Raw genomic sequence first — 27381 nt, forward strand, 5'->3', positions numbered from 1 at the left:
CGACATCATCCGACTTTGAATGTTTCTTAGACGAGGAAGCAAGCAGTATTTTTAGCCAAAAACAAAGTACAACAGCTCTGTTCTTCGTTTTCCGCTGCTTCTCTCGCTAGCCGTACGATGCATTCATGAACCTCGGAAACATCACAATTCAGCAAAACACAAATCCGACCACAACACAGATAAACCAATTCGTTACAATATGCTGTTGAACATTTAAAGATTTCAATGCCTAAAAAGTGTAAATAATTTCATAAAGACTTTTTAAAATTACTGTATTTTTTTCATTATAAAAAGAGTTTTAATACAGTTAGCAATAATTGTAATTGTAATTGTATGTATTTTTTTTCATCACAAAAAGTGTATATATGTACTGTAATGACAACTTGTCTTTAACTTGTATACTTAGATGTGTCATAGGCCGTTGCTGCTGAGTGTTTAAAGATTTCAGTGTCTTAATAATTTACAAAGTTAAGAGATCTTTATTGTTAGTGTAGTTTTTATTCTGGTGTAATTTTTTAGAATGTCACCCGAATGGTTCGCTTTTATTTTTTTTTCTAAAAAAAATGTTCCATTTAATTGTCATCTTTTCAAAATAAACATACAGTGGTACCTCTACTTACGAAATTAATTGGTTCTGGAAGAAATTTCTTAAGTAGAAATGTTTTTAAGTAGAGACGCGTTTTGACAATTAAATGTATTGGTTGCCTGAATTGGTTTCCATCAAAATTAATCAGCATAATCAAAAAAATAAGTAATAAAGCCAATAATGTTTCATAGAGTTTGGACTATTTTGAGCATGTTGATTTCTATGCCGGTTTGATGATAAACTATCAAAGCGTGCCAGCAAGTGACAATTAATCACTCAATTTTGAGTTGTGGAGACTCCTCTGTCGGACATGCTATCATTGATGCTGTTGTCATATCCGCTCTCCGTGGTGTTATTATTCAGGCATGACACTGCCAGGTAGGTCGTCAAAGTTGTTCATCTGGGTTTTGCTGGGGCTTGTCTATAACGGAGATCCTGCTTTGGGTAGAGACACGTACTGTTTGGGAATGTGACAGCTGATTAAAGGGATGGATGAGACATTCTAACCCACAATAAAGCAAATCATTCAACTGAAGGCAAGAATGTTTTCTCGGTATTGGATTTTATGAACTTCTGTTTACCTTTTACTTGCACAGAGAGGATAATGAGAATAAAGTGTGCTGAGTCAGGGAAGTTTTTCCCTTTTATCACATACTCGCACAACCTTCCCTTCAAAAGATGTTGCAGAAAGATGATTTACCATGAAGGGTATCCAGCATGGACGCAAACAATGTCATATTTTGGTGCAATTTGGCTTCAGGTACCTTTATTTGATAGGAACCTTTGATGTCCGGTAGTGGTAATAGTTATGTGTCTTATATGATCATTTTAAGAACTCAGAAATGCATATTTGGATTTGAACATTTCTTCAGGTATAGTGCACTTTCACACCCAACTACTGAGGCTTCACCTTGACTTTTCTGTAATGAACTCTTTGAAAAAGGTTAATCCTGTTGGAAAATATTATCTGTCTACTATAATGTTTAATCGATTTGTGATATCGCATCGGAAAAATAGCTAAATTACATCATGTGCAGCGTTAGTATGCGTCACAGATTCAGCCAAGATCTTACCTTAGCCAGATGACTCAAGCTGCATGTGTACTCATCTGCTCTTGACCGCCAGAACACTTAAGACGATTGCTTTTCCGGTGACCTGAATTATGTGGGAGGTTGAAAGGAAAGGACTCAGTAACAGAGAGGATGGAGTGGCACTTGTGATGTGATGAGATGGAGAAGGGACACAAAATCATTCAGTGTGCTAAAAGTTGTTGTTGGCCATTGTTAGAATTTGGATGGTTCCGATCCCAATTCTTCGATTTGATTTTGGTTCCTAACCATTTTCAATTCCGATTCTTAAAAAAAAAAAAAAAAAAAATTGCATGGTTTAATGATCAAACCACAGACCACAAGCCAGGACTTTTCTCCACCCACTCCCTTAAAAAAAAAAAAAAAAAAAAAAAAGGAAAGAAAAAACGTATTTGATGGCAATTGACGTTGACCGCGCTCCTCTTTAGGATTCCATTGACGACATTTCACATCAATGTTGCTCAAAGAGTTAAAAATTGGAAGTTCAAATTCCTCCCAAAACTATACAGTAATTGGCAAGCGCACTCATTTAAGCTGGAAAGTAAAAAAGATCACATATGTCCAAGCAGATGGCAGCATTGGATCTATTTTGGAGGAGCTCACCGTGTGTTACAACAACGTGTACCTTTAAGCTCCTAAAACTTGGTGGAACCTTGGAAATGTGACTGTTACAAGCAGCTGGGATTGATCAAAGCATTTGCCACATTAAATCTACAACAAAGAATGTCACAAAAGAAAAAAAAAGGTACACACACGCAGGCATGGCACTTATGTACGCACACACTACAAAATACTGCTACTAAATGGCCTGCAAATAGTTTGTAATGTTTGTTAAATATAAAATTGTTACACTGGTGATCATTTTATATGCATTTTGCCATCAAAAGCACATTTTTAAATTGTTTTTGTTGGTATTTTATTTTAAGTTCTGTGTATGAAATATATCTTTTCACTAAAAGCTTGTTCTCTGTGTTTTTTGGGGTCCAAAAAACACTCATTGATGGGCTAATCTAATGTTTTTCTGTAGAATGAGAAAATGACAAACACAAAAGCTGAATTTGAGGGGGACACAATCAAAATGTAGCGTGTATCTAATCTAAGCAGTCTACAAAATATATTATGTATGTATGTATACAGTGTATGCTGTGTATGATACATGCTAAATATTATCTGAACATTTAAATTTGTGTGTTGACCCACTGTTTTAGTTCCAATATAACTAGTTGGAATGAGATGTCTTTTACAGTTTTACTTACCCGATTCTGATTTCAGTGGTGATTGTGGTACCGGGCTGAGCATGATTTTTCAAAATATTGGATACTAATTGATGAGGATGGATGATGACATCTAAATCTTTTCTCTGAGACTACCCCCCAAAATATCATAGTGTTTCAAAGGTTTAAGACAAGGCATGGGAATATGTGACCATTTGCTGCAAAGTGAAAAGAATTACAAATGTATACATTCCCAATGTCTGCTTAAATATTTTAGTGGCCGAGAGCCTTTTAAATGTGCCTTTTTTTTTGTTGCAAAACAATTCCAACTGTCTAAAATAAGTGAGAAAATTGTATTTATATATGACTTTTTACAGCCATCCATCCAATTACAGGAAAACAATCAAGCAGTGCACTTATCTGTACTATCAGGATTAAAAGAAAAATAAGTCTGGAGGTCATCCGCACACTAGTGCTATGGAGGTACCTTAAAATTTGCTGATGACATCTATGAGAGAATCAAGTAGAGTGCAAAAGGATGGGCCCCAAGACTTGTCCTTGAGGAACATTGCAGGAAAGGAGACATATTCTTACTTATGGGGGTCAATAACCACAGAGAAAATATCAATTTGATTGATGTTTTGAACCAGTTGTCTAGACATTCCCTCAGCTATCTGTGAGGATATGATAAACATACTGATTATTCCAATTGGCACTGCAATATTTTTTCAAGCGGCAACATTTGGAGTTCAACCAAAATCTCACAGAGATGTATTTTTTCGTTGAAAAATGATACCAATTTGGGAAACAAACCATGTCACTTGTCAAAACAAGACATTATTAGAGGGCCTGTAATGTGAGCACATGAATGCTTTTCCTCAAGTAATGCATGTGTGTGTGATCATGCGTGTGCCATTGTACGCGTTACCTCATCAGAGTGGCAGTGTAGTCACTTGTCTGCTTCATGAAGCCTTGTTCATTCCAGGAGGAAGAGTTGAATACACTTCATTAACCTCAATGTCACATGCAACACACACACACACGCACGCACACACGTACACACGAGGAGTAGACAAAAAGACACATTGAGGGCAGAATAAAGTAAAGCACATGCCAGGCGGATGAAGATGGATGGCAACCTTTACACAAGGCCCTTTATCTTGGCCTCCATGAGCCAAACAAAAAAAAAATACAACAAAAAACAGCCGCTTTGTACAAACGTCACTCTTTTTCTCCACTTAAGGAAAATGTGTGGAAGGACAGTGACATTTATGGATATTGATGGCACCAGACTGAGCTGCACTGCATTCATTTAAGTCCAAGCTGTACCTGTGTTATTTGTCTTTTGCGCAAATATGAAAGATCCTTTTCTATCCCTCTGAATTTGCCCAGATCCAAAGCACAACAATCACACCCACTTTGACAAGCTGAAAGTTGTAGATTTAATCAGATGCAAGACTTCAGTAATTGAACAGCAAATGTTCCTTTGATGGTTCTGTTCTTCCACCTGGCAAACAGAAGTTAGTTTATAGCTGTTATTACCAAACGGGGTGCCGCGGCACCATTGTGTTACGTGAGATCCCTATCCAATTTCACTTTGCTTTTCTGAAAATTATTTTTTTAATTACAATTTCTTTGTTCGTCTATCCATGCCAGAAATGTGACATCAGAACACTTAAACGCTCTTCCTGAAGATGACATGTTTCTAAACCTGACCAAATTGGTGTTGGGCAAGCAGGTTGTGTTCAACCTTCATCCTGATGCATCTAAATTGCGTCACCATTTGATGTTGTTGTTTTATCAATCCATCTCGAAACAGTGCAAGGATCTTCGAATGCGCAGGCGTGTCTAAAATAATATCCCTCATCAACCAAGGATATTATCTTTAACCGTCTCACACCTCATGATGCTATCAAAGTGTTTGCCTGAGTTGAGCGCAGAGTTCCAGCCCTCTCCAAATGTGCTTTTCATCATTAAACCCTGATAGATGATGTTGGTCCACATCATCCTTTTCTCCTCTTCATCTTGCTCCATTGGCCAATTGATGAGCTTGTTAATGACATCAATTTAAAGCAATTTCCTCTTACAGGGGGATCTTTAAGAGCCATTAACTGCGCAATATGTTTGGAAATAAAGGGAGATAAGAGTAGCCTAATATAGCAAGAAATAAAGGGATTGCATATGCTACGATGGAGGTCAGTCAGTGATGTCACTGCTGGCACCAGGAAGCATGATGGGATTTTTTGAATATGTATGATACATTTCATTTCCCTGTGCCTGTTTGACTTTGGACATATTGACGACATCTGCTTGCTTTAATTATGCAGCAAAACCCTTTGGAAAGGCTGCTCATGCCAAGTCAGCATTTCGCACCGGACTAGCGTATTAGATGAATGAATCCCGGTGAAGCCCTCCAATGTTTCTGCTGCCTCATGGAAGGCTTGACAAGGTTAATGTGAGAGTATTGCGCTTATGGTGTCACTGCCAGGTCTTTATTGGAGTATGGAAAATTTGGAAGCAGCAGTTAGAAAACCTGTCTGAATTGATCAATCGAGTGCGACCACAGGTTGACACTAACGGAGTGGAACAAGTCCCCTTTCCACAACAGCCGTTTGTGGCCTTGTATAGTAATAAAACATTATCGTTTGTACATCTTAGCATACCAATTGCTGACTATGTTTATAATTAACAGCCGATAGAAAGTCGAATATATGATTCAATGTACTTCTCCTAAGGTCACGTTATGTACACCCACGCTACGCATGCATTACTTTTTAAAAACACAGGTTTGATTGAGACTTTCAGAAACGTCTTAATACTAATACTTATTTTAATACTAAACTGGTCCTAATACTAAAATATGTTAATATTTTAGTGAGCTTTTTTCCCTCCATGGATCAATGCTAAGAGAATATGTCAAAATAATCATTTGTATTTGTACTTTTATTTCTATGACCAAATATGAAATTTAAACCGCTCGTTCGGCTCCGTCATGATGAAAGGCAGGTCAAAAGATTGTGTGTGACTTTGGAGGTGTATTTTTCTCGAATATTTTGTTTGCATTCTGAATTTGTACAACCTCAAGGACGTTGCATATTTCAGAGTCCTCTGTAGTCTTTTATCCTATTCTTATTTGATTTAATCATGTTGTCCAAAGATGACATTGCCTTCCATTTCCAAATCACTACTCCACTCTTCTTTTGTGTACAATTGACCAGGACCAACCGAAATAACACAGATTCTCCATTTTAGGATTACTTAGCTAAAGGTTTCACAGGGTAACACTGGGAGGAAAAGGAGGGTGTAAGCATTCATGCTCACACTTCACACCATCTCAGTCCCACCAGCCGCATTGCGCCTCTTAGTAAACATAGCTCCCACCTTTCAAATCGTTTGTCAACAGTGTTGAAGCAAATCGTAGGAGGAGTTGCATGCTCTTCATCAAACTGTGCATTTGGGAGGAAGGTTTCTTGACCTCTTGTCAAATCAGGAGAAACTCTCACTCCCTAACGAGAAGCTGAATTCATCCGGGCAGATTTGTGAGAACTCATAAACCTCTGTGGCACGCATCGGTGCTTCAGATAGGTTGTCGGAGAACGGTCATTTATACATAATCCCAATATCACTGGGCCGCACCAATGAACAAACTCCAGGCCAGGGTGCTCTGACATTAATTGGTTCTTGGTAGACTCGCCTAAAAAACGGACAAATGAATAACACCCAATTGTGCCAGAATGGTGGATCTAAGCGGTTAACACCTCACTCCCCATCCGCTGAGATTAACCGACCAGCAAACTTTTGTTTTTCCCCCCTTCCAGCAAGTCATGTTTTGGCAAAGGCCACCACGGCAATTGGTGCCACTTGAATGATACGCTGCATCAAGTAAACAACGGCCAAAAGAATCCCATCCCTCCCTTTTTAATACTCTTGCCCCCTGGCCTATTTCTCAGCTTCTATTTATTCTTGAGAAAAGGAGGGGATATAGTGAAAGGCTTGTATATGCCTCACAGCTGGAAACTGATAGGACTTTTTACAACACATAGTGGCCTGCCTGTGAGAAAATGCTGTGGTGGGTCTGTGTCCCTTTAGACTTTGCCCTGTTTTCCAAGTTATTGGTCTTGTTTGGTCTGGTTTGGTCTTGGCCCCACAGCTCTCAAGCGCAGACTCACTCATCTCTGAAACTCTTTGCAAACTATAGTCTGGAAAGGCTGCCTTAATCCTTTATGACGGTTTCCACAATAAGCGGAAATATGCTAATCGTTTAAAGTACATTTGGTGGTTTGTAAACCTGTTAAAGATTTGAGCGCGTTTAAAACCTCTTTGTTGGCCGGATGGTTCTTACAAATATCCTTTCCTGCCAAGAAACCAGTTCCCCGTGACCAGTGTGAGGTGAGGGAGGTTTTGGAAGTGTACAATGGATGGAAAAAGAACGGGACGGATGACAAATTTCTCTTCCTGCCTTGAAAGTCCATGGAGTAGGGGTGTCTCTTTGAGAGAGGGACAGTATTCAGTGGGATCACTCCATGTGGTAAACCTGAATCAGAAGTTGGAAACAAAGACCCCCTTCCTTTGTGACACACAACTTTTAACAAAGACATTTTGACTGGAATCTCATTGCAATGCCGAATGAATGAGGGAAAACTCTTTGCCCTTGATCCTCTCCATTTGGATCAAGCCATGTTGTGAAGTTAACACAGTTGTACAAGCTTGAACAGTGTAAACCTCTAAATTTAAATGCCCCATGTGGTTTTAAAACTTTTGAACTTCCTCGAATAAAATGCCTTTACAATTGCACAAAACATAGTTGGGAGTTTGAACATGTCAATTTGTGTTTTTCTCTTTTCAAGGATGAGCCTCAAAAAGGGTATTTAAGAGAAGATGACAATGAGAAAAAGAAGTATATACACCAGACGTGAAAGAGACTCCCCTAGATGTAATCGAAGGAAGGAAGGAAGGAAGGAAGTTTTTCATGTTTATATTGTTATTTTCTTTTTCAAGGTTTTACACCTTTGATTGTTTTCCCTGTTTTTAGGTCTTAATCTTGCCAGTGGTTAACTTATCACTATGACAGTTAAGAAATCTGAACTGTTAAATTCTAAACTTTGCCTGTACGGTTATGATTTTAAGAAGGCAGATGTTTGACCTTGGAGCAGATTATTCCTAATTCCATTTTTCATTATTGGGGAAATAGTTTTGAAATGGAAACAAATCAGCAGTTGGGCAGTGTCTCAGTAGAGTTGTTTGTGTTTGTGTTCCGCCATAGTTTATGATTAGGTGGACACTTACCCGACCTCCTTGGGCTCTTGCTCAATCAATAAAGTTAATGGATCGATTTTTGATTTTAAATCCAGTGCCTGTCCGTATTTGCTTAGGACTCTGCTTTCAGTATCCATTAGCCTAATACAGCATTGTCATCACATTCATATCCCTTCTGGAAAAAAAGACAACGAATGAGAGCTAATTACAGAAGATGGAGTAATGACTACAGTCGTATTTAATCCCTTCAAATTGAACTACTACTAATAAAAAAGCAGATGCACCCTCCTAAATACTGCTGTATGGCCCCAGGTGTCTTCAATGGATTTGGCCCACATCCATGCCTGAGAGCGTTACAGCTAAATGAAAAATAGTGCTTTGTTGAAGGGCGGCAGCACTGCTATTTTATGAGCTTCACTGTTTCTGTAAGATTATTTATTTTGTTTGATTGAGCAAAAGGAAGTTGATTGAGATCAGCAACTTCTCTCGATCTATAGCCACAACTCTCCCTGACATGAATCACTTAGAACCAACACACTCTGAGCTAAATGGACCACCCCCCACTCCCACCACCACTCCGTGCTCCCCCTTAATCACATTAGCCTAAGTGATATGGGAACGCCAGGCCAGACACACACTCCCTCCTTCTCTTTCGCTCTTTCAACTTGACTAAATAGCCACTCCTCCAGAGATTTAAGTTGTCTTAAGCTCCATCTTTGGATAATAGACTGTTTGCTCCCTCAGAGACCCCAGTTTGGAATAATGAGGATCAAGAAGAGAGCAGAGAAAGCAAAATGGGAGAAAGTAAAGAGGCCGAACAGAGAACGAGAGAGGACATTGTGCTAATACCCACCCAGGGACAACGTCAATCAAAATTGCTTTTTTTGGGAGGGCGGATGACTGCTTTTTTGGGGGTTGGATCAAAACTTTTATCAAATCAGATGACAATTCGGAACATTTGGACTTGTGCTAAATAAAACAGAGATGATTGTTGACATCCAATTTGTCTGAAAAAATAAATAAATAAAAATCAGTTTGAGGTGCCATCTGTTGCGACCATAAAATCTTTAATTGTACCAGGTTTATAACATTCTTAATGGCCATACGGGCGTAAAAAATAAGTTACCGGTAACCCCTGCAGCACTATAATTAATATAGATATGTGTAAATATTATTTTAAAAACCCCATAAAACAAATGACCTATGTCTTAACTTTAGCAAGGAGCAGCAATTTGTATGGTACTGATGGAAGCTTAAAGTTCTGGTCAATCCTTCTTGTCTTCACATGTTCATCTTCTCTTATCATCTCGTAATAAGGCTGATCTGATCATTTCCGTGTCATGAAAAGCAACAAAAAAGCTAAATACATGCACAGGTAATGATGATCAAAGGGGTTTAAACTCCAAGATTTTGTACAACTTTAGCACATATCTCACTGAGTAGCGAACGTTTGAGAGTGTGAGCACATGTAGCGAATGTTGTTTTTTCATTAGGGTTCTTTCAAGGTCACAAACGGCTTCAAAGATGTTCGGCGACATTTTTTCACAAAATTCACAATGAAATTTTGAACGTGTTCAAAATTTTCTCGCCACAAGAAAAGCTGTTTGCCACCGTTAAAATGGTTGCTACCGTTTACGACCTTGAAACCCTGAAGAAAAAACAATATTCGGACTGTGGGCAAACACTCTCCAACTTTCACCGCTCAGTGAAATACGGGTTTAGAGACTCATTTTTTTCCTGGAAATATCTCTTCAAATTCCCAATTGCATGACCTCGGTTGTGTTCGTCCTTATTTTGTTGTTGTTGTATTGCTGTTGATACCTAAGAGAAACCACAGGGTTTTGGTTTATAGTGTTCTGTGTACTGATATTTTGTCACCGGTAATCGTTGATAAACTTGGAGGAGAGTGCCTCGTTACCAGCAGTGGGTTACTTCCTCAATTCTTTTTCCAACTAGTTTGAAGGAAATAAACCAGCACTCTTCCAATTGCTTGATGGCCTTCCATTCATGTTTGCCATGTTTAAGGTGGTCACACACTTGAGTGGAACCATATGGGACAGTTTAGCGCCAGGTGGATTATTCCAACAGCTATCAAAACCAAACAAGCAACACTTTAGAAAAGTTCAACGAGATTTTGACCTTATAGTTGGATACAAAGCCCTTATATGTATATCCCAATTGTACAACGACTTCCTGCTTTGTCTAAGTCATTCTCATCATATACACCCTCACTCATATTTTATTGATTGCTTGTTTCTTCTTCTTCAAGCTAATTTCTAATAACTCTTGTTTCTCCCCCATTTTTGCTTACGGAAGCTCACAAGTATATCGTTGCAGGTAAGAACTTTCTTTCAAGCTATTCTTTGGGTCCCTTGCTAATGTGCTTGTCAGTATAAAATTTGTGAACCACACTAAGATCAATTGTGAAATGGTTGCACAGTTCAAAGTGTTTCAGTCAGTGTTATTTGATGTAGAGTTCAAGGAGATCTGAAATGAAATGTTGCATTTGTACCACTTCAACTGTTTCTTCTCATTGGAATTCCTCCTCCTTTTATTACATTTGATGTTGCTTTTTATAGTGGCACATCTAACCTTTTACGTCATGTGGGAATCCAAAAAGGTCGTATCCCTAACTAATCTCAAAGCAGTTTGTGTACACCTGTGTATGCCTCTGTGTATGGTATGGACCCTCAAATGAGGCTTTAAACACCCACGACTTTCTGGCAAGGATAAGATTGAGGGCAAAGTCAAAGATCATGTGTGGCTGAGCGGTGAAGGTTCTGGCAAAAGCCTAACAATTGGTCTCCTTGGGGATCTTATTAACTGCAACTCTGGGGGCCAAAGCCAGGAAAACTATCACCTCCAAGAATATAAGACAATGTAGCTACCTACATGCAGTGTAGGAAGAAGGTGGGTTTTGTTCCCATCCCTCACTCTTAACAGCCGTACTTTTCATATGCAAACATGGTTCATGACCATTAAAAGTCTACACCCCCCTGCTAAAATTGTAATTGCCGTAATTTCTGGTCTATAAGCCCCTACTTTTTTACACGCTTTGAACCCTGCGGCTAATTCCTGGATTTTTACGGGCTAACTTGCTTCATGCTGCCAATACATTTAAAGCCTTGTCTACACGTACCCGGGATTTTTGCAAAAGGTGGCTATTCGTCTGTGGTTAGCCCTATTATTGAAACGTCCCCGGAGGTTTTTTTATTGAAAACGTAAAACTCCGGCCACAGTGGAGGTTTGCGGGTATCTTCGGACCCGCGTTTGGCTGTGGACAGTTAGACACGGAGATTTACATTGTCACTATGCGACAAAAATGCTCTGACGTCACTTGCAGTTCTCAAGAGAGTCAACAGGGATGCTGCGTTGGTTATAGCCATTCTGGACATGGACAGTATTTGGCTAACTACTGCGGCATAGAGGCTTGCACTTTCACTTTTAACAAACAAGGTCTATTCCGACACAGAGTTGGGGGGGATATTCCGTTGTTTAAAAAAAAAGCCCGGCTACGTATGGACAAGGCTTAATGCCAATTCCAATTCTACCCCTTAGCCCTTGGTTGTGCGCAGTCACAAAAGCAAAAGGGTGTCCCAATTCTCAGAGGGCTTGGTTTGACATCATGAAGCGGCAACAATTCTGAGACATAGCCCTCGAGTTAGCGAAGTGCAGCCTGATCTGATGGGAGACCAAACTTTCTCGTGTGACATCTCAAAAATGGAGGAGAAAAGAGTCCCAGAGATGTGCTGATCTTCTGCAATGTTTACCGAGCGCATACGAGACGAGAGAAATAAAACATGACATTGGATAAGACATGTTTTGTATTTATTAATTCGATACTTCTGTATGATATTGTCTGAAAGAATTCATTTCTTTGAGCCTGGCCATGTTCTATAAAAAGCACATGAATAGCACATTGAGCTTGCAGGTGCTTTGCTGAAAGACAGTCTTACCAGCATATTGTGCACTTTCCCTCCAGCCTTAAGAAACAAAGAGCAGGTAATTTGAGCTGTTTCAAAAGTTACGCTCTATCAACAATGCACACGAGTACATCTTTTGTGGATTCCTTGGCCAAAAATAGATATTGCTGTTCCTTTTGTCTCCTGTAGCTATCCTTTTTTCTTTAGCAGACCTTCAAAGGTGTAATCACTGAAAGCTTGATAATTTAGTCAAATACCAGCAATAACACAGCCCTCTTTCCATTTGTTGTGAACACGTTTTTGCTTAGCTGCCCATTTTAGGCCAAGCAAGCAACCTTATCATGCTCGAGTTCTCCTCTCTCCTTCTTTTGGCATCCCATCCTCCTTCTATCCTTGAGGTAAGATTAAAGCCCCCCCAGGAGGTCCAGCCTTGGACGAGACACTTCCTCATCTATCTGGAAAGCCTCCCAGCAGTCAGGGCCATACTGACCCTGTGTTTCTGCCTCTGTTCAGATAAGAGGCTAATGAAGTGACACACTCACCAAAGTTTTCAAGGACCGGACTCGTCTCTTCCATTCTTCAGCCCCTTAACGACGGATCAGTCACATTTGGCGTTCCTACCATAATCAGCCAATGGCTATAATCTGTCATATTTACGGGAAACTGTTCAATTAATATGCACTGTCCCTGTATACTTGAAAAAAAAAAGATAAAATACAAATACAAAAAAACCCACATTTTTAACACTTCAACAAGAAATGCTTTATTTGCCTGACCTTCATGATAGATGATGAAGACATTTGTTGCCTTTTTCCCAAATATGTTGTTCTTCCATGATAATTATAAGTCTTTTTAAAAACTAGTGCCTTTTAATCTATTTTCAGATGAACAAATCTACAAATATCAATGTAATGTAATGTGTTTTCGTCCATCGGAAAAAATAGAAAGAGAAGTCCAGTGGAACCTCGATTTAATGGACTGATTGAGGGAAGGGGTCTCATCTGTTAGTCGTTTGTCCATCACATCTAAGTACTTTTTTTCCATGACATATAACACACAATACCTTACAAAATTATTTTTTTGTTTTTCATATCCTAAAAATTCCCAGTACAGTATGCAATTATTATAAATACATATAGAAAAAGCTTGAAACTGTTTGAAATGTTTTAAAGTTTATCCAAACTTACCTTGTTTGCGCTTGAGGGGAGGATATTGGATCTTACCTCTTCGTGTTCATGAGCCACTTCCTTTTGTCACCTCCGTTATGATTAGATGACATAGATATTAATCATGATGGGAGTGAATTTTATTTGTAATGCACTTCATATTTGAGCAATCTCAAAGTGCCACAGAGTAAAATATGTAGTTAATAGATAAGAACTCTACAAAAACAACAACTGTGTAGTGTACTAAAAATAGCATGTTAAAGAGACGCTTTGGGTGATGCTAAGCTAATGTTCATTACCTTTGATTGGATAGTCCCCCCTGTCGAAAGTTGCCGCCGCATCGCACACTTTTTAGCCTGCTATGGTTTACCTTAAGTCTCTTTATCTATGATAAGAAAGCAGCGCAAGCCGGAAACACATGACCAGCCTCTGTCAGCACTGTTTGCTGGCGCTGTGGTGAATTGCGGCCAATTCTCGAGCCGACAGACTTTGAAAGGTACTGTACAAAGGAGCATTTCGAGCGGACAGGGCAATATGCTTTGCCATTTGAATTCATTGATTGTGGGTCTGTTAAATCGGAGTTCCACTGTAGTAAGTTCAATCGTCAAACTGTCACCACGATAGAACAAGTGTTAAAAGAGGGAAGGTTTTATGTTGGATTTGATCATTAAGTGTACATACAAGTGTAAAAATAAGATCACGGTTATGACTACTTGTACCTCTTCTTGTAAAGAGTAAACAGCACACTTTGTGTTGTACCTTCTGTTTTTAGTTAATTATTGTTGACTTGCTGTTTGTTACTTTACAGTGGTATTCTTCACAACTTTTCCTCTCTGCTGTCACTATTCTTCTTCTGGCGTCACATGAAAATAACCTAACACAAAATACTTTTAAGTTAAGCCTACAGATTGTGTCTCTCTATTTGCGGAGGTCTTGTGTGCTCTCATGCACGATTGTGGTTCGAATCGGATTACTGTGTGGTGATCAATGCATATTTTCCAAAATACCAACTTTTGCAACCCCCGGGGGCTTCGATGTCAGAATTCCTTAGAAATCACCCTACTTCTTCATCATCAAAATCATGATTGAATTTGACATCTTTCCTCTTCTTGGTTCATAGTCATTGTTTTTCTTTGGTTGTTATTTCAAGTCCTCTGTGACAAATCTGTCAGTTATTACCAGTATCAACTCTGCCTTGTTTGTGTCCATTTCAAGCTGTCCGTGCCTTGGAATATAAACATGTTAGTTCTTGCAGGTTGGTATGTGCGAAAACTTTCTTTCCAAAGGACTTACAAGTGTTTATTTCCATGGACAATTGCACGCAGAACTGTTTATTTCCCGCTCCACATGTCTGAGCTTGAGAGTTTATTTCCAAAAGTGTCTTGAAGCAGATGAGCTGTGTCGAGAGCAGACGCCTCTGGCAATTTAGTGTTGCTGTTGAAAGACACTATAATTTTAGATTTCATTCAAATCAACACTAATCTGTTTTTTTGGCAGACACCGTAGGGGACATACATTTGATCATTTCATAGTCGTGTAAAAATGGCCGTGAATAATGATCATACTTCAGAGCTACAACACCCACCCCCCCACCAAAAAAGGTTGCATTTTGTGATTTTGATTGCATATATAGACACAGCATTTGTTGTTAAAACATACATCCATTTTTTTAGAGTGATGTAATTAACAGCCAGTGTTGTGTTTCACTGTTGCAATGTTAATTCATTGTAAAAGCCATTTTGACAAAAAGTTATTTTACTTTAGAATAGAAATGGAACAGGATGCTAGTAGACACTGATTTGTTTAGAGTATCTTCATTTATTCCCACATCGAAAATAATTAACCTAGATTAACATTTAACAGAAGTGTTAAGTGTAAAAATAGTAGAACAATGAATCAGTCTGGTGGTGCAACCACTCCTTCTTTCAGAATTATAAAAAAAAAAAGCCAAAGAAAAGTTGCATCTTTTGATGCTTGCTGAAGTTTTGTACAACTTTTTTCAGAGTTGTGTAGTTTTGTTATAGCTTTTATCCTAATAATTTGACTTCAGGGTCTCGTGGTTCCAATTTCTTGAATAAAAACATCAATATAGTCTTTCCAGCGTTTCCGTCATAACCTCAGCGATTCACTCATGTAAGACGATTGTTGCCCAGGGATATGTTTTTTGAGTTGCTGCGTTTGTCTTTGTGCGCTGCATCATTACACATCACACTTCAGTTTCTCTCTCTCCCCTTCAAAAACTGTAACAATTGAATGCACTTTTTCCCTAAATACATATAGCACCAGTACAATGAGGCATTAGCACTGTTCATTCCAACCCCCATGTAAATTCTTATCTGCAAGGTCTCATCAAACTTGGTGAAATATTCCTGCAATGTCTGCTCATGCCTCTGACTAGCCTTGACCCGCCACATGTCCAACACCATTTCTTCAACTAAGCGGGATACTGTACTAAATTTCACATATTTCATTTGGAAAAAGTTCTTTATGTCTACTGTAATGTTTTAGTGAAATTGCTTTTAGTCTCTCTTTTTACCACGCTGTAAACCCTGGGTAACGCTCAGCACTTTCACGCAGCAGATCCCTTCAAATGGCATACTACCATTTTATTTCTTACTGTGTAAATTGTGCAGACTCAGGCATCAAAATTGAAGGTCTCTCAATGGATTAAACCTCTTTGCGTAATTGGAAGGTTGTAGTTCTTTTCCCAACAATCCTGACACGTCTCAGCAACGTGTTCTTCTCTTTGCAACTGCTGCCATCTCTTGGCTAGATGTATATACTGTATGTATATGCACTATATGTATTTAGTCAGCAAACACTGCCTGCTGCTAAAACCAGGAGGAATTGTAAAAATAGTTGTCAATTATCTCCATCCATTTTCAAATGTTGTTTATCCTGTTGAGGGCTGTGGGGAGCTGAAGCTTATCCCAGCTGACCTAAAGGCAGACTAACTCCCTAAACTGGCTGCCATGCAGAGACAGACTTATTCATTTGGGCCTCGCTGTTTTCTTGTTTTATAATTATGTAAAAAAAATTTAGGTTGACACCCCTTGGTAAAACGATTCTGCAACTTTGTTGCACAACATTTTTTTTTTCTCTTTGCCAACTCATATCCTATTTGGAGAGGGTGCAATTTGAATGAGCAAAATCAAAGTGAAGCTGAATTCATCTTCTAAAGACGCTTGATACTCAGAGATAATGACAGATAATGCGGAGAAAAAATGAGAAGTTGTGGCGTCCAGTTGCAATCATAAGCGGGGCCACTAGAGGAGTCTGTTGCTCCAGCATGAAGCTGAGAGTGCTCCGTTGTGAATTTCCTACGGACTCTGAGCTCCACCATCCTCATCCTCCCAGCTTCAGTGGCACTCTGTGCGAGACCCCTCTTTGGCAACGACCAACCCCACCCCCCCACCCACCTCCATCCTCGTCCCAGCAACAATACAGTTGAGTGGACAAACAAATAGGGATACAACAAAAGCTAAGTATTATTCAAATTAAAGAGACAGGTAATTGAAGAAAAACAAATGTTGCATTGCACAACCTTATTGCAACAATTTTGACATTGTTTGCCAACATTGTTTCTTTTCTTTTCGTTTTATTTTTTATTGTTTGCTAAGAATGAGTGTGTTTAATTAAGTCCGGAAAGCAAAATCATCTTTACCTTACATGAGAGGTTATTGTCAATTCAAGGATGGAACCTGCCCTTCTCCCCATAAGAGGACAGAAGGCTGTGGCATTTATGAATTGCTCAACGAATGAGCAAAAGCATTTCAGCTTTGCTTTGGGAAGAGGCTCTTTAATTGAGAAAGAAATTGCTAAAGCTGATCTGTCAAGGAGCCTATCATAGTGAAGCGAACAGAGGCGTCAATAAACAGAACATCAATATGAAATAAAATACTGGACAACAAGTTGAACACACATACAATTGCTATTCAAACAACTAACATTAATGATGAATGAATATGCATGGCAACACGTTAAGCATTTCCTGTATAAAGACTAAGTGGCATTTGATTATTTTTTTAAAAAATGAAGGGCTCCTCAAGCCAACACTTGTGGTGTGCCGCTCGTTATGTTCAGCGATTGGACTTGCAAAAATGTTTAGCAGCCTGGTATAATACAAGGGAGATGGAAGGTTTACATTCGCCGAGATAATTTCACCAATGCAACAAGAGTCGGCGACAGGAGAAGCTAGGCATGCTTGTTTGCCTCGCGGTATTTTGTAGATGTGTTTATTGCTAACATTGTCAATATTATTTCCCTGTAGTGGTGGTGGTTTCTGTTTTATTTACTTTTTTCATGCCGTGCTAACATTTTGTTCGTCTCGTGAGTAAAGTTCGTGTTGCGTTTAGTGACCACCCTGTTCGTTTTTGGCTTTGTGCTAGGGATAGGATCCTCGGCTCTAATGACAGTATTGAATTATTAGAATCAGTTTGACCTGGTTGGAACTACAGATTTGTCTTTGCCTTAATGTTTGCCTTGAGTTTCAAACACACACACGCACTTACTGAGAGGTGCTGAGTCACATGCATTTCTCTCCTACAGAAGGTGGCTCCACAAGGGTGTGCAAATGCTTATATAAATGGCTGTGATTAACAGGTCACACCTTTACCAAATAGAAAACCAATTCATGTCATGTTTTGTTTTTGTTTTTTGTTTTTTTTTGGGAGGATGTGGGGGGACAATTGCCACTGCTCATCCTCAATCAGCTGCCAACACAAGGACATCACATTATCATTCACTCACGTGCTTGGCAGATGACAAACAACCAAAACTCCCACAATGTGTTGCCATTGAGCTACTTCAATTTTAATTAGGTTTTTTTATTTCGATTTTTTTATGTTACATGTGGTCGTTGGATAGCGAGTGATGTGAAGGGGGAATGAGTGGAAAGCGGCTCTGGGAATTGACATAAGTCTTTATTAGCACATTATACACACCCACGATCATTAAAAGAGAGCAATTGGGGAGGCAGAACTCTAAAAAGGAGAGCGGTGGTTCATTCCCATTCATATTTAATATGTCATTTGAGCCGCGTAGTGTGGAATCTTCATCTCTCGGGTGCACCTCTGGGGTTATTGCATAGACAAGGGCGTTGTCTCTCTTTGTAACCAAGTGGGGCGTGTGGATTGGGGTGGGGGTTACAGTATCTAGGCTATGGTAATATGATGTCATTTACCCATGATTGAATCTACTGTACTGCTAAATCGAATGGCATGTGCAAAAGTAAGGTAAATAAGAATTGGGGTGTCCCGTCTGGTGTGTGCGCGCATGTTGACCATGCCCAGATTAAGGGGCCAGCGTCTGACCCAGAATATGCACCCCTCCCCCGCTCCCCACCGCACACACACACACACACACACACACACTTCCTCCTTCACTAAATGCCCCCAACTGTCATCCTCATTTTATGGTTTGGACGGACAAGCTCAGGGGACAGGCTTGGGGTGAGCTCTCCATTAGCAGCCTAACCCCCCTGGTTGGAAAAAAAAAAAAAGACTTAAAAGAAGTGGTGCCAGTGGTGGTGGGGGTGGGAGGTGTAAAGAAGTGTTTAAGGGTACATACTGTTAAGAATAAAGCAAATATAAAATCCATATCGAGATGGCAGCCAATCAAAGTCTTTGCCCTTCATTGAAGTTGTAGAGCTTTGTAGATGCATATATTATAGTTTAAAGGGTGACATTTAAAAATCAGTGTATGCTGATACTGATAAGAACCTTAAGATAAGATGATAAGCATGCATTGATGACTGCTCCTATTCCTGCCCAGGGATTTGTATTTAATTGAACGATAATCCAGATCCTCCACATCCAAGTAGCCCCCCTCCCCCATGTATCCGTCGGCGTTTATCCCACTCCCTCCTCCGTTCCCCATCCATGGAGCAGACGTGCCCTGGATCCTCTCTGCTGGCCCCAATTCGCTCGTCCATACAGTCCACGCAAAAGGCGCTGACCCGCTGGGGGGTCGGCTTTGTTTGAATTCAGGACACACCCAGTTCAGAGAGCCAATTTTTGTGTTGCAGCTCTGATTGCGCATTGCGGGCTGAAGGCCTTGTTAAGCTTCCGCAAACACCATTCACAAGCCACAACATGGTCCAGTAGACTGAGCACACTCCAGTATGTGGTACTGTATGTGCATGGACTACACTGGAACGTTTAAGGGCCAACACTAGATGAGTCCATTTCCGATTTTGAAACCATTTTGCATCTTTACATTCCATCATGCAAGTGTAAAAATAAGGCCAGTGTCGTCTACTAGTGGTTTGCACATCTGCTTCAAAGATCTGCTTGTGTGGGTTTCCTTTGGGTACTCTGGCTACACCTCCCACCGTCCAAAAAATACATGTTGATTTCATGAAAGACTCAAAATCATCCAGAGGTGCAACTATGAGTGTAAATTATTTGCTCACCTGTGACTATAAATAGCATAAGCGCTCTAGAAATGGATAGATGAATGAAATGAATAGATGAAAACTTTGGATGTTCGATACCATTTTATCAGACCAACACTGGCATGTACTCACTCTTCAGTACTCACCGTTACCGATACCATATAAAGATACCATTGTTACTGGGAGTGTGACAAAATCTCGACATGGTGATACATCCCGATGTTTTGTCTACCGATGGATACGCCTCCGCCAAGTATCGATGTTTTAAATTAATATGCGGCCGCTGTAAAGACCCCTTTATTGTTCATTATTGGGCAATTACTTGGCGGTCCACTAGGGGGGCGCCGCAGAGGAGCGGCGGGGAAGCGGGCGGAAGTCGTGAGGGGAAGAAGACAAGACAAACAATGGGAGAGAACATGGCTTTAGCGAGCGAAAGACTTAAGTTAAAAGATGCGCCGGCATCATACAAAAGGTGTGGCTGCATTTCGGACTTTACAGTAGTACGGATGGAACTAAGCTGGCGAAGGAATTTTCTATATGCAAGAACTGTCTCACAAAAAAAACAAGGTGCACTTGAAACACGCCGAATATGCACAGCCGCTTACAGCGGCATCACACAGCACCAGTCGCAAGCCAAAAAGTCCACCAGTTAGATTTGCATCCTGGCCAGACCAGCGTGGGTTCTCTACTGCAAACAAAACTCCCTTTTAATTCTCCCGGGACAAAGTCGATCACGCACAGCATCTGTGTGTATATTTGCATTGATCTCCGCATTGATCTTTGCATTGATGGTGGTTTTCGCTACATGATTCGCACTCTAGTGCCACGCTACGAAATACTACGAAATAAAGTGGAAAACGTCTCACTGGGAAGACAATGACAACTTTGTAGGAAGAGACCAGGCTTCCGGTATTGAATGCACTCGAGTCGTAAGAACGGGCGGGTCTTACCTGCGATGGATGGACATCAAAGGACACACTGTCTTTTACTGCCACCACCGCGCATTTTATCAGCGATTGGGAACTCAAATCAGACGTGCTTGAAACCCGTGAATTGCATGAAATCCACAATGATGCGCACATTGCAAAGGTTTGTTGGATTTAACATTGCTTACATTATAGTTATACTTTCATTTCTTTCCCCTTTCAATCTGCAGGTAGAAACTATGCAGTAGATTTGCATTTTACAGCAATATTACATAATTGTCACTGTTTATAAATACAACAGAATGGGAATGTTCCTGACATGTTGCACTACAATAGTGTCCAACTCATTTCGCTATCAGACTTTTTAAGACCCACTGTGAAATGACATATAAATATGTCATTGGGATAGAATGAGTTATGACACAAATTTTGTTTGCAGAACTGTTGCAATAATTAAGTGTCTCTGTAAGGAAAACATGTATTTGTTTATAAAAATGTGCACTTGAATTTAATATTGTGTTTTAGTAATGATACAAAAAAAGATTTTTGTTCTATGAAAAACATCAATTTTGAATAGTAGTATCATATATTATCGTGGATTGATTTCCTGACCAATATATCGATAATCCCTGTATCGTCATATCTTGAGATCGTTATCGTGAGCCTTGTATCGCAAATCGTATCGTATCGTGAGGGACCCAGAGGTTCCCACCCCTAATTGGTACCTATGTGAAAGCAAATTTCAATTAACACAATGACAGATTTGTGAGCAAAGACCTCGCCGTCTTTTTGATCCACATGATGATTCACCAATGTGTCAAACGGAAGACTTATTCCACCCACCTAAGTATCAGTTCCTGGTATCGGCACCCTCAAGCATACCCGAAAAAACTGTTATCGGTACTCGCCCATCCCTAATGAAAACAATGAATCTTTCTTAACTTTTATAGTGAATACTTAATGTGGGCAGAATTTACATCACACCATATGCCTTACTTTATTTATTTATTTTCTAACATTGTTCATGTTCACATAAGATGTTCATGTAAAAATAATTCATGCTTAATGCACTCATATCAAGTGGAGTCTAATTTCTTTGACTGTTAGTCTTCTTCTCCCAACGCCCCTTGTGAGGTCACTCCTGGTTTTGGATAACTTTCAAGAGAAGAAAAATTGAAAAACAAAAATCCCCTCCAAAAATTCGGGTTGAAATTGAAATAGTATAACCAACCTCCAATTTACAGGTTGCACTGTATAGCCTAAATGAAGTTTAAAGACCCCTAAAGCTCCTGACTTCTTTTAGTCTTTGAAATCAGTCCAGTAACGCAGAGCATGATCTTCCTTTTTTTTTTTTTTTTTTTGCAACCAATTACCGTCATTGGCAGTGAGTAGTTTGGATTTCGACACACTGGTTTTCGTGCAGTGACAAGGATTCTCGTTTGTGACAGGCGGGCGGATAACCATGCAACATATGGCAGTCTGACGAAACTACTGTGAGCACCCAACATACTCACACTGCATTGGAAAGTACGCGTGTGGGAGGCAGCATCTAAAAGCCATTAATGGCCTGGATTTCACTGAATACTCACGAGGTGTTAAAAAAATGACATAGAGAGAGGAAAAAAACAACATACAATTCAAGCTGTGTCCTTTAGCATTCGGTTCATGTTGCTGCTTTAGCACTCAAAAAATGCACAATTCGAAATGCCTCAAAAATGAATGTTTTGAAAATTTGTTTTCATAGCAATGGATTTTTTCCTTGGATTTAATTAATCAAGTTAGCACCATCATTAAGAATGGCATAATTGTGGTTGTCTAAGGAAGTTCTGATCTTCATATTATTCAGTTTGTCATTTGATTTGAAAATACGATGTGTCGGGTTCAGGAGGATTGTGGACAGTGAGAGAAATATTCAAGCCCACCCTGATTTTCCCAGGCCCACCCATTAGCCACATTCTGGCTCCGCCCCTGTTTTGTAGGCTTTAATTTGACACAAAAACATTGTATTTTCACAGCATATAAAGTGGCTCGGGGTTTCGACTTGGGACAAAATTTGAAAAACATGAATTGGTTAATTAAAAAAGCTTTTTTCAAATAACCCCCATCCGCCAAAAATGTAAATTGTCTACTCAATAAAATACATCACCTTGCAATGGAACTCCAAGTGCGCTCCTTTGAGAATAGGCAAATGAAATTCAATTAATTTTCGATATGATTGTACCTGGTGGCAAACCCTGGCACTTTCTCATTAAAAACACAAACAAGAATGAAACAACACGTATTATTGTCCCCTAATAGATAAGATAAGCAGCCCATTATGGGATTTATTCGCTCCACCTTCAGTGTTCACCTCCAGTCTTTTCCTCCTTGTCACATTACACTAATCCATCCCTGGCTTCCCTAATGGAGTGCACGTAACAAGGCTTTTTCACAACACTGCTTAAGTCGTTTTGCGTACACCGGGGAAAAAAAAAAAATACGCAGTGCCGAGAGCAGAAGCTCAATGTGAACATCTGACTGTTTAAAATTAGATTATTTGGACACGCTTGTGACGTCAGCAGGCTGACTGGAGAACTGGAAGACTTGTGAAGGTCTGCTTAAGAAGAATGAGACATCTTGCTCAGGAAATGAGCAATGCAAAGTATGAGGGGTTCTGTGTCGCAGAGGTCCATTAGCCTAATTGGCACTCTTGGCCACTTAATTGATGAGTAGAGAGCTTGGCGCAAATATACAGTAAGAGAAAGAGGCTTCCAAAGTGTTTGTGTGGAATGACAGAGTGGATCCTTTTAGAGGCGGATAGCGCATTATCTCATTTGCATAAAGCATTAAACATTTACACTGACCTACAAATGAGGACAGCCTCCCTTCACTCACAACCATCTCTTCTCTTTGTGTTTCATTGCTCATACTGCCATTTTCCTCTCGCCACACACCGACTGTACATATACATAGCTGTAGGTGGCAGTAATGTGTATTAAAATAGAATCGCGATGAAGAAAACGTGTCTGCTATCTTGTTTGATGTAGTTGTCATCACCATCATCGTTCGTAAATCAGGATGTGCACCAAAACGTGATAAAAAATACAAACATTTTATTTCACGTGTGCCAGAGAAAATTGTCAGGTATTGTCAGCTGGTGTTTTTAATTGGTATTGGTGGAATTCATTTGTGCTATGTGATGTCACACATGACTGTTTCAACTCCTAGATTTTGCTCAAATTTTGAGGCATATAGTGTATATGAGCAAGTAGGTGCAGTACAACTGATCTTAAAAAGTTGCAGTTCAAGTAAATACAATTTTTTTATTTTTATGCAATCTTAGCACTGGTGCGGTCTTGGTTTTCTGCCTTTTGCCCTTTTCACACCACCGCGTGAACCTGACATGTTACATTGCGTTATATGCAAGTAAGCTACTGCTGTTCCATTTGATAACATCTCTGTAACTCGGGATTACTTTGTCACTTTATGAATTTAAGAGTACAAGTGACTTGGATACTGGATGGATGGAAGATTTTTTTTTTTTTTTTTTTAAATCCAATCTTTTTCACCCGATACCAATCAGCGGATAATTATTTGATCGGCCCAATTACTGATCACTTGATTGGATTGGGACAACTCTCCTTTTTATATTCCTTGCAGAGGGTTTGATATTTTCTTGTGGTCAGTATGCTTCTGTGTGGAAAACTTTAGAGGCTGATGAAACTGGGAAAGTGAACAAGGACATACAGGAATCATTCTGCAACCTTGGCTGGACTGTAATAGACGTCATGAAAATTGATTTTCGAGTAGGTTATTTTGTGTTTACCTTGGTTTGGACAAAAAACCTTTATCGCTTTCACTCATTTGCTCAATCTGGGCTTCTTTAATTGTCAATTTCAGTACTATTATGGAGTGTTTTCATGGCCTTCATCTCACAACGTCACATCTATTTTCCCTGCTTGCAACCTTAGTGCTAACCGTGGAGTGAGAAAAGTACAACACGCCATGACTGTTGAATGCCAGCATGTGAAGCTCCACACCTGCAAATGTCAACTATTTTTTATTTTATTTTGTGTTCTTGTTCAGGACTTGGAGGTCATCCACTTAGCTTATTCTTTAGAGGAAAAGTGGTATATCTTCAATGCTATGTTGTGCTTTATTGACGGCAGAAAAGGAGACGGTCCATGAGTCAACATTATTGACTTGGGGACTGATATGGGACCAAGCAAAGATAAACTTTGCTGAGGAAGATGCGTTCCCGGCTGTTTGGGCTTAAATGCTATGAGCCAAGGTCAGGCCTACTGCTTTCAGTCTAATAGGCTGGATTTACACGACACGGTTAAAGTTACACAATTACAATTTTTTTTTTTGCACTCCCAAGTGCCACAATTCAGACATGGGTCATGGCAGCGAGAAAGAAACAAAACAAAAAGAAAACAGAAAAAGGGTTTATTCTCAGGTCTGAGTTTAGAAAAAGCTGGAAAAAACCTGCAAGAAATCAGACAAGCAGTTGATTCCTCTTGCCTTTTTAGTGATGTACCATGGCGGGAGTGGTGTACCCTCCGTCTAGAGCTGCCTATACATCCTAATGCCATTATTGGTCTGCATTTAGGGTGGACAAAATATCTAACATTGCAATATAGCATATTGTTCCAGTATACAGTAATATGCTGACACATGAGCATCAAATATCATGATTGTCTCTACATGTCAGACACTATGCAAGTGCAGTACGTTTTGTGAACTTCCCGACCACTTTGAGAATCTCCTTTTTCTGCACCATGCACTGTCAATGTATCTTAATCATCAATAAAAACATGGCTTATTGCGTTGTCTTATAATAATGATAATATAAAACATGTATAGTACCGAGCACACCCTTGTGAGGATAAGCGGTATCGATAATGGATGGATGGATGTTTAGTACCGGCCCTGAATTGCACCGGCCGCTCGGGAAAATGTACATATTTTCCCCAAATTCCCGATGGCCACTCTGTCCCTGTATGATGTCCAATTAACCAAAATGCTACAAAAGTAATACTTTAAAAAAAATCTAAAAATAATGCGGGTTTTTACTGCAATTATTTATAATAGTATTGTGGAAAAAAATCCCTTTTTTTTTTTTTTTTTTTTTTTTTTTTAGAGTAACACATAACATCCCATTACTAAAATTGATCTGTGGTTATTTTTTGCTGTCTTAAGTCAAGTAAGAATATAAAGCAATTTTATTGCCTCACAATTCTGAAGTCCAGGGTTCAAATGTTGGCTGCAGGCTTTACTATATGCAGTTTTCATTTTCTCTCCATGCTTGCTTTTTTCTCCTTCCGGAAACCTGCATGTTAGAATAAGAATAAGAATAAGAATGCCTTTATTGATCCCTCAGTGGGGAAATTTTCAAGGTTCATTGAAGATAAAATTCCCCTAAAGTGTGAATCGTCACTTGTCCATATGTGCCCTGCAATTGACTTGTGATCAATCCAGGGTGTTTCTGCCTCTTTTCCACTCAGCTGGAATTGCGGACCAAATCTAGACAGACATAATAGAAAATGGATGATAAAATAATTGAGCTATCCATGGTGCTGAAACTCTCGTTTTTCTTATTTTGTGTTATTTCTCAGTTGAAATGTGTTGTTTTTCGCCTTTTAATAAATGGCAAAATAAATGGAAAAGTAGTCCGATAACAGGAAGATTTGTTTTGAAAGAATCTTGTTGCATAAAAGTGATTTTAAAAGTGATTTTATGCTTCATGACTAATGACAAAATCTACTGAGAAAGAAGCGACCAAAAATACTAAAATGTCAAGTGCTATATGTAGCTGACTATGTTTGGATGCTATTTTTCTGACTGTTGTCAGTCTCTCATGAGTATCACCTCCTCTTGTATTAAAACTCACTTTCATTGTCATGTAAATTTGGGCCATAAAAGCATTCTAAGTGAATGGAAGTGTGATTTATAGCTAAAACGCGTAAAATCTCTTCCACCTGTGCCTGCGCTATTGGAACAAAAGCAAAGTCTGGCGGTGGCGTTTTGCTGTCCATAATGATGGCCCAATGACGGGCCAATCAAGCGAGCTGTTGAGCGCCTGCTTCATTTGTTGCCGTGGTGAGTCAAGACATACGATCTGGCCTCGGGTCCCCAGGGAGCCACTGGGCACTGTGGGGGCTTGTAAGGGTCACATTGGTAAAGATCTGGTTTAGATCAAGAGGTGAAGGGTGTATGTGGCGCGGGGGGTTGGACATTGTAAGTGGAAACCTGGGAGGACGTCCGGGAGGACAATTGCAGTGTGTAAAGAAAGGTCTGACATGTGCCTCCTGTTTTGGATGCTGGGTGTCGTGTTCCAGCATGGCGTGATTATCATTCGGCTTGTGGAGGAATGGCTTGCAGATGTTGAAATGAAAATGAAATGAATGTCAGAATAGGTGTTCCAGCTCGCCTTGTAGGAAAACACAGAGAGCCAAATTGTGGAACGTACTCCCACAAATTGCTGCGAGCAGACCATCGCCCGCACTTTTCTTTTTCTCTCTCTCTCCCCGCTCTCGTCTCACCCGACTCCTTTTTTCCCCTCCGTCTTTGCCTCCTCATCTTCGGCATGGTGTTCAAAATGAAATCTCACAAATCACCATTTTTCAAGCCGCAGCTAGCTGGTGTTTTCGCCATACCGTGGTGTTGCCGTGGCAACGGGGCAATAATTCATCCCCCCGCTGTCTTGTAAAGATCATGGACGCATGGATTTGGCCTGACTTGTGGGATGTGAAATACTGTATTGTTCGTGCTCACCGTAACACATGGTTGCCGTCTGTGGTAAAGCGATTCATTTTACATTTTGGGCTCAAGGGGACGACGGTCATG

General features: G+C 39.8%; 1 protein-coding gene across 9 annotated transcripts in view; it reads left to right on the forward strand.

The window, feature by feature from the left end:
- agrn (agrin) overlaps positions 1–27381 on the forward strand; it is a 263386-nt gene that overhangs the window by 50712 nt on the left and 185293 nt on the right. For 5 of the 9 annotated variants that reach the window (XM_086027847.1, XM_086027856.1, XM_086027866.1 and 2 more), the window contains exon 3: positions 10461–10481. The exons of the other annotated variants lie outside the window; for them this stretch is intronic. In XM_086027847.1, coding sequence (XP_085883973.1) covers positions 10461–10481 — 21 coding nt within the window. The remainder of the gene's footprint in view (positions 1–10460; positions 10482–27381) is intronic. 9 annotated transcript variants of the gene reach the window in all.

Source organism: Filicampus tigris, chromosome 1 (genome assembly GCF_054856515.1).
Source record: "Filicampus tigris isolate MCC_2025a chromosome 1, RoL_Ftig_1.0, whole genome shotgun sequence".
NCBI lineage: Eukaryota > Metazoa > Chordata > Actinopteri > Syngnathiformes > Syngnathidae > Filicampus > Filicampus tigris.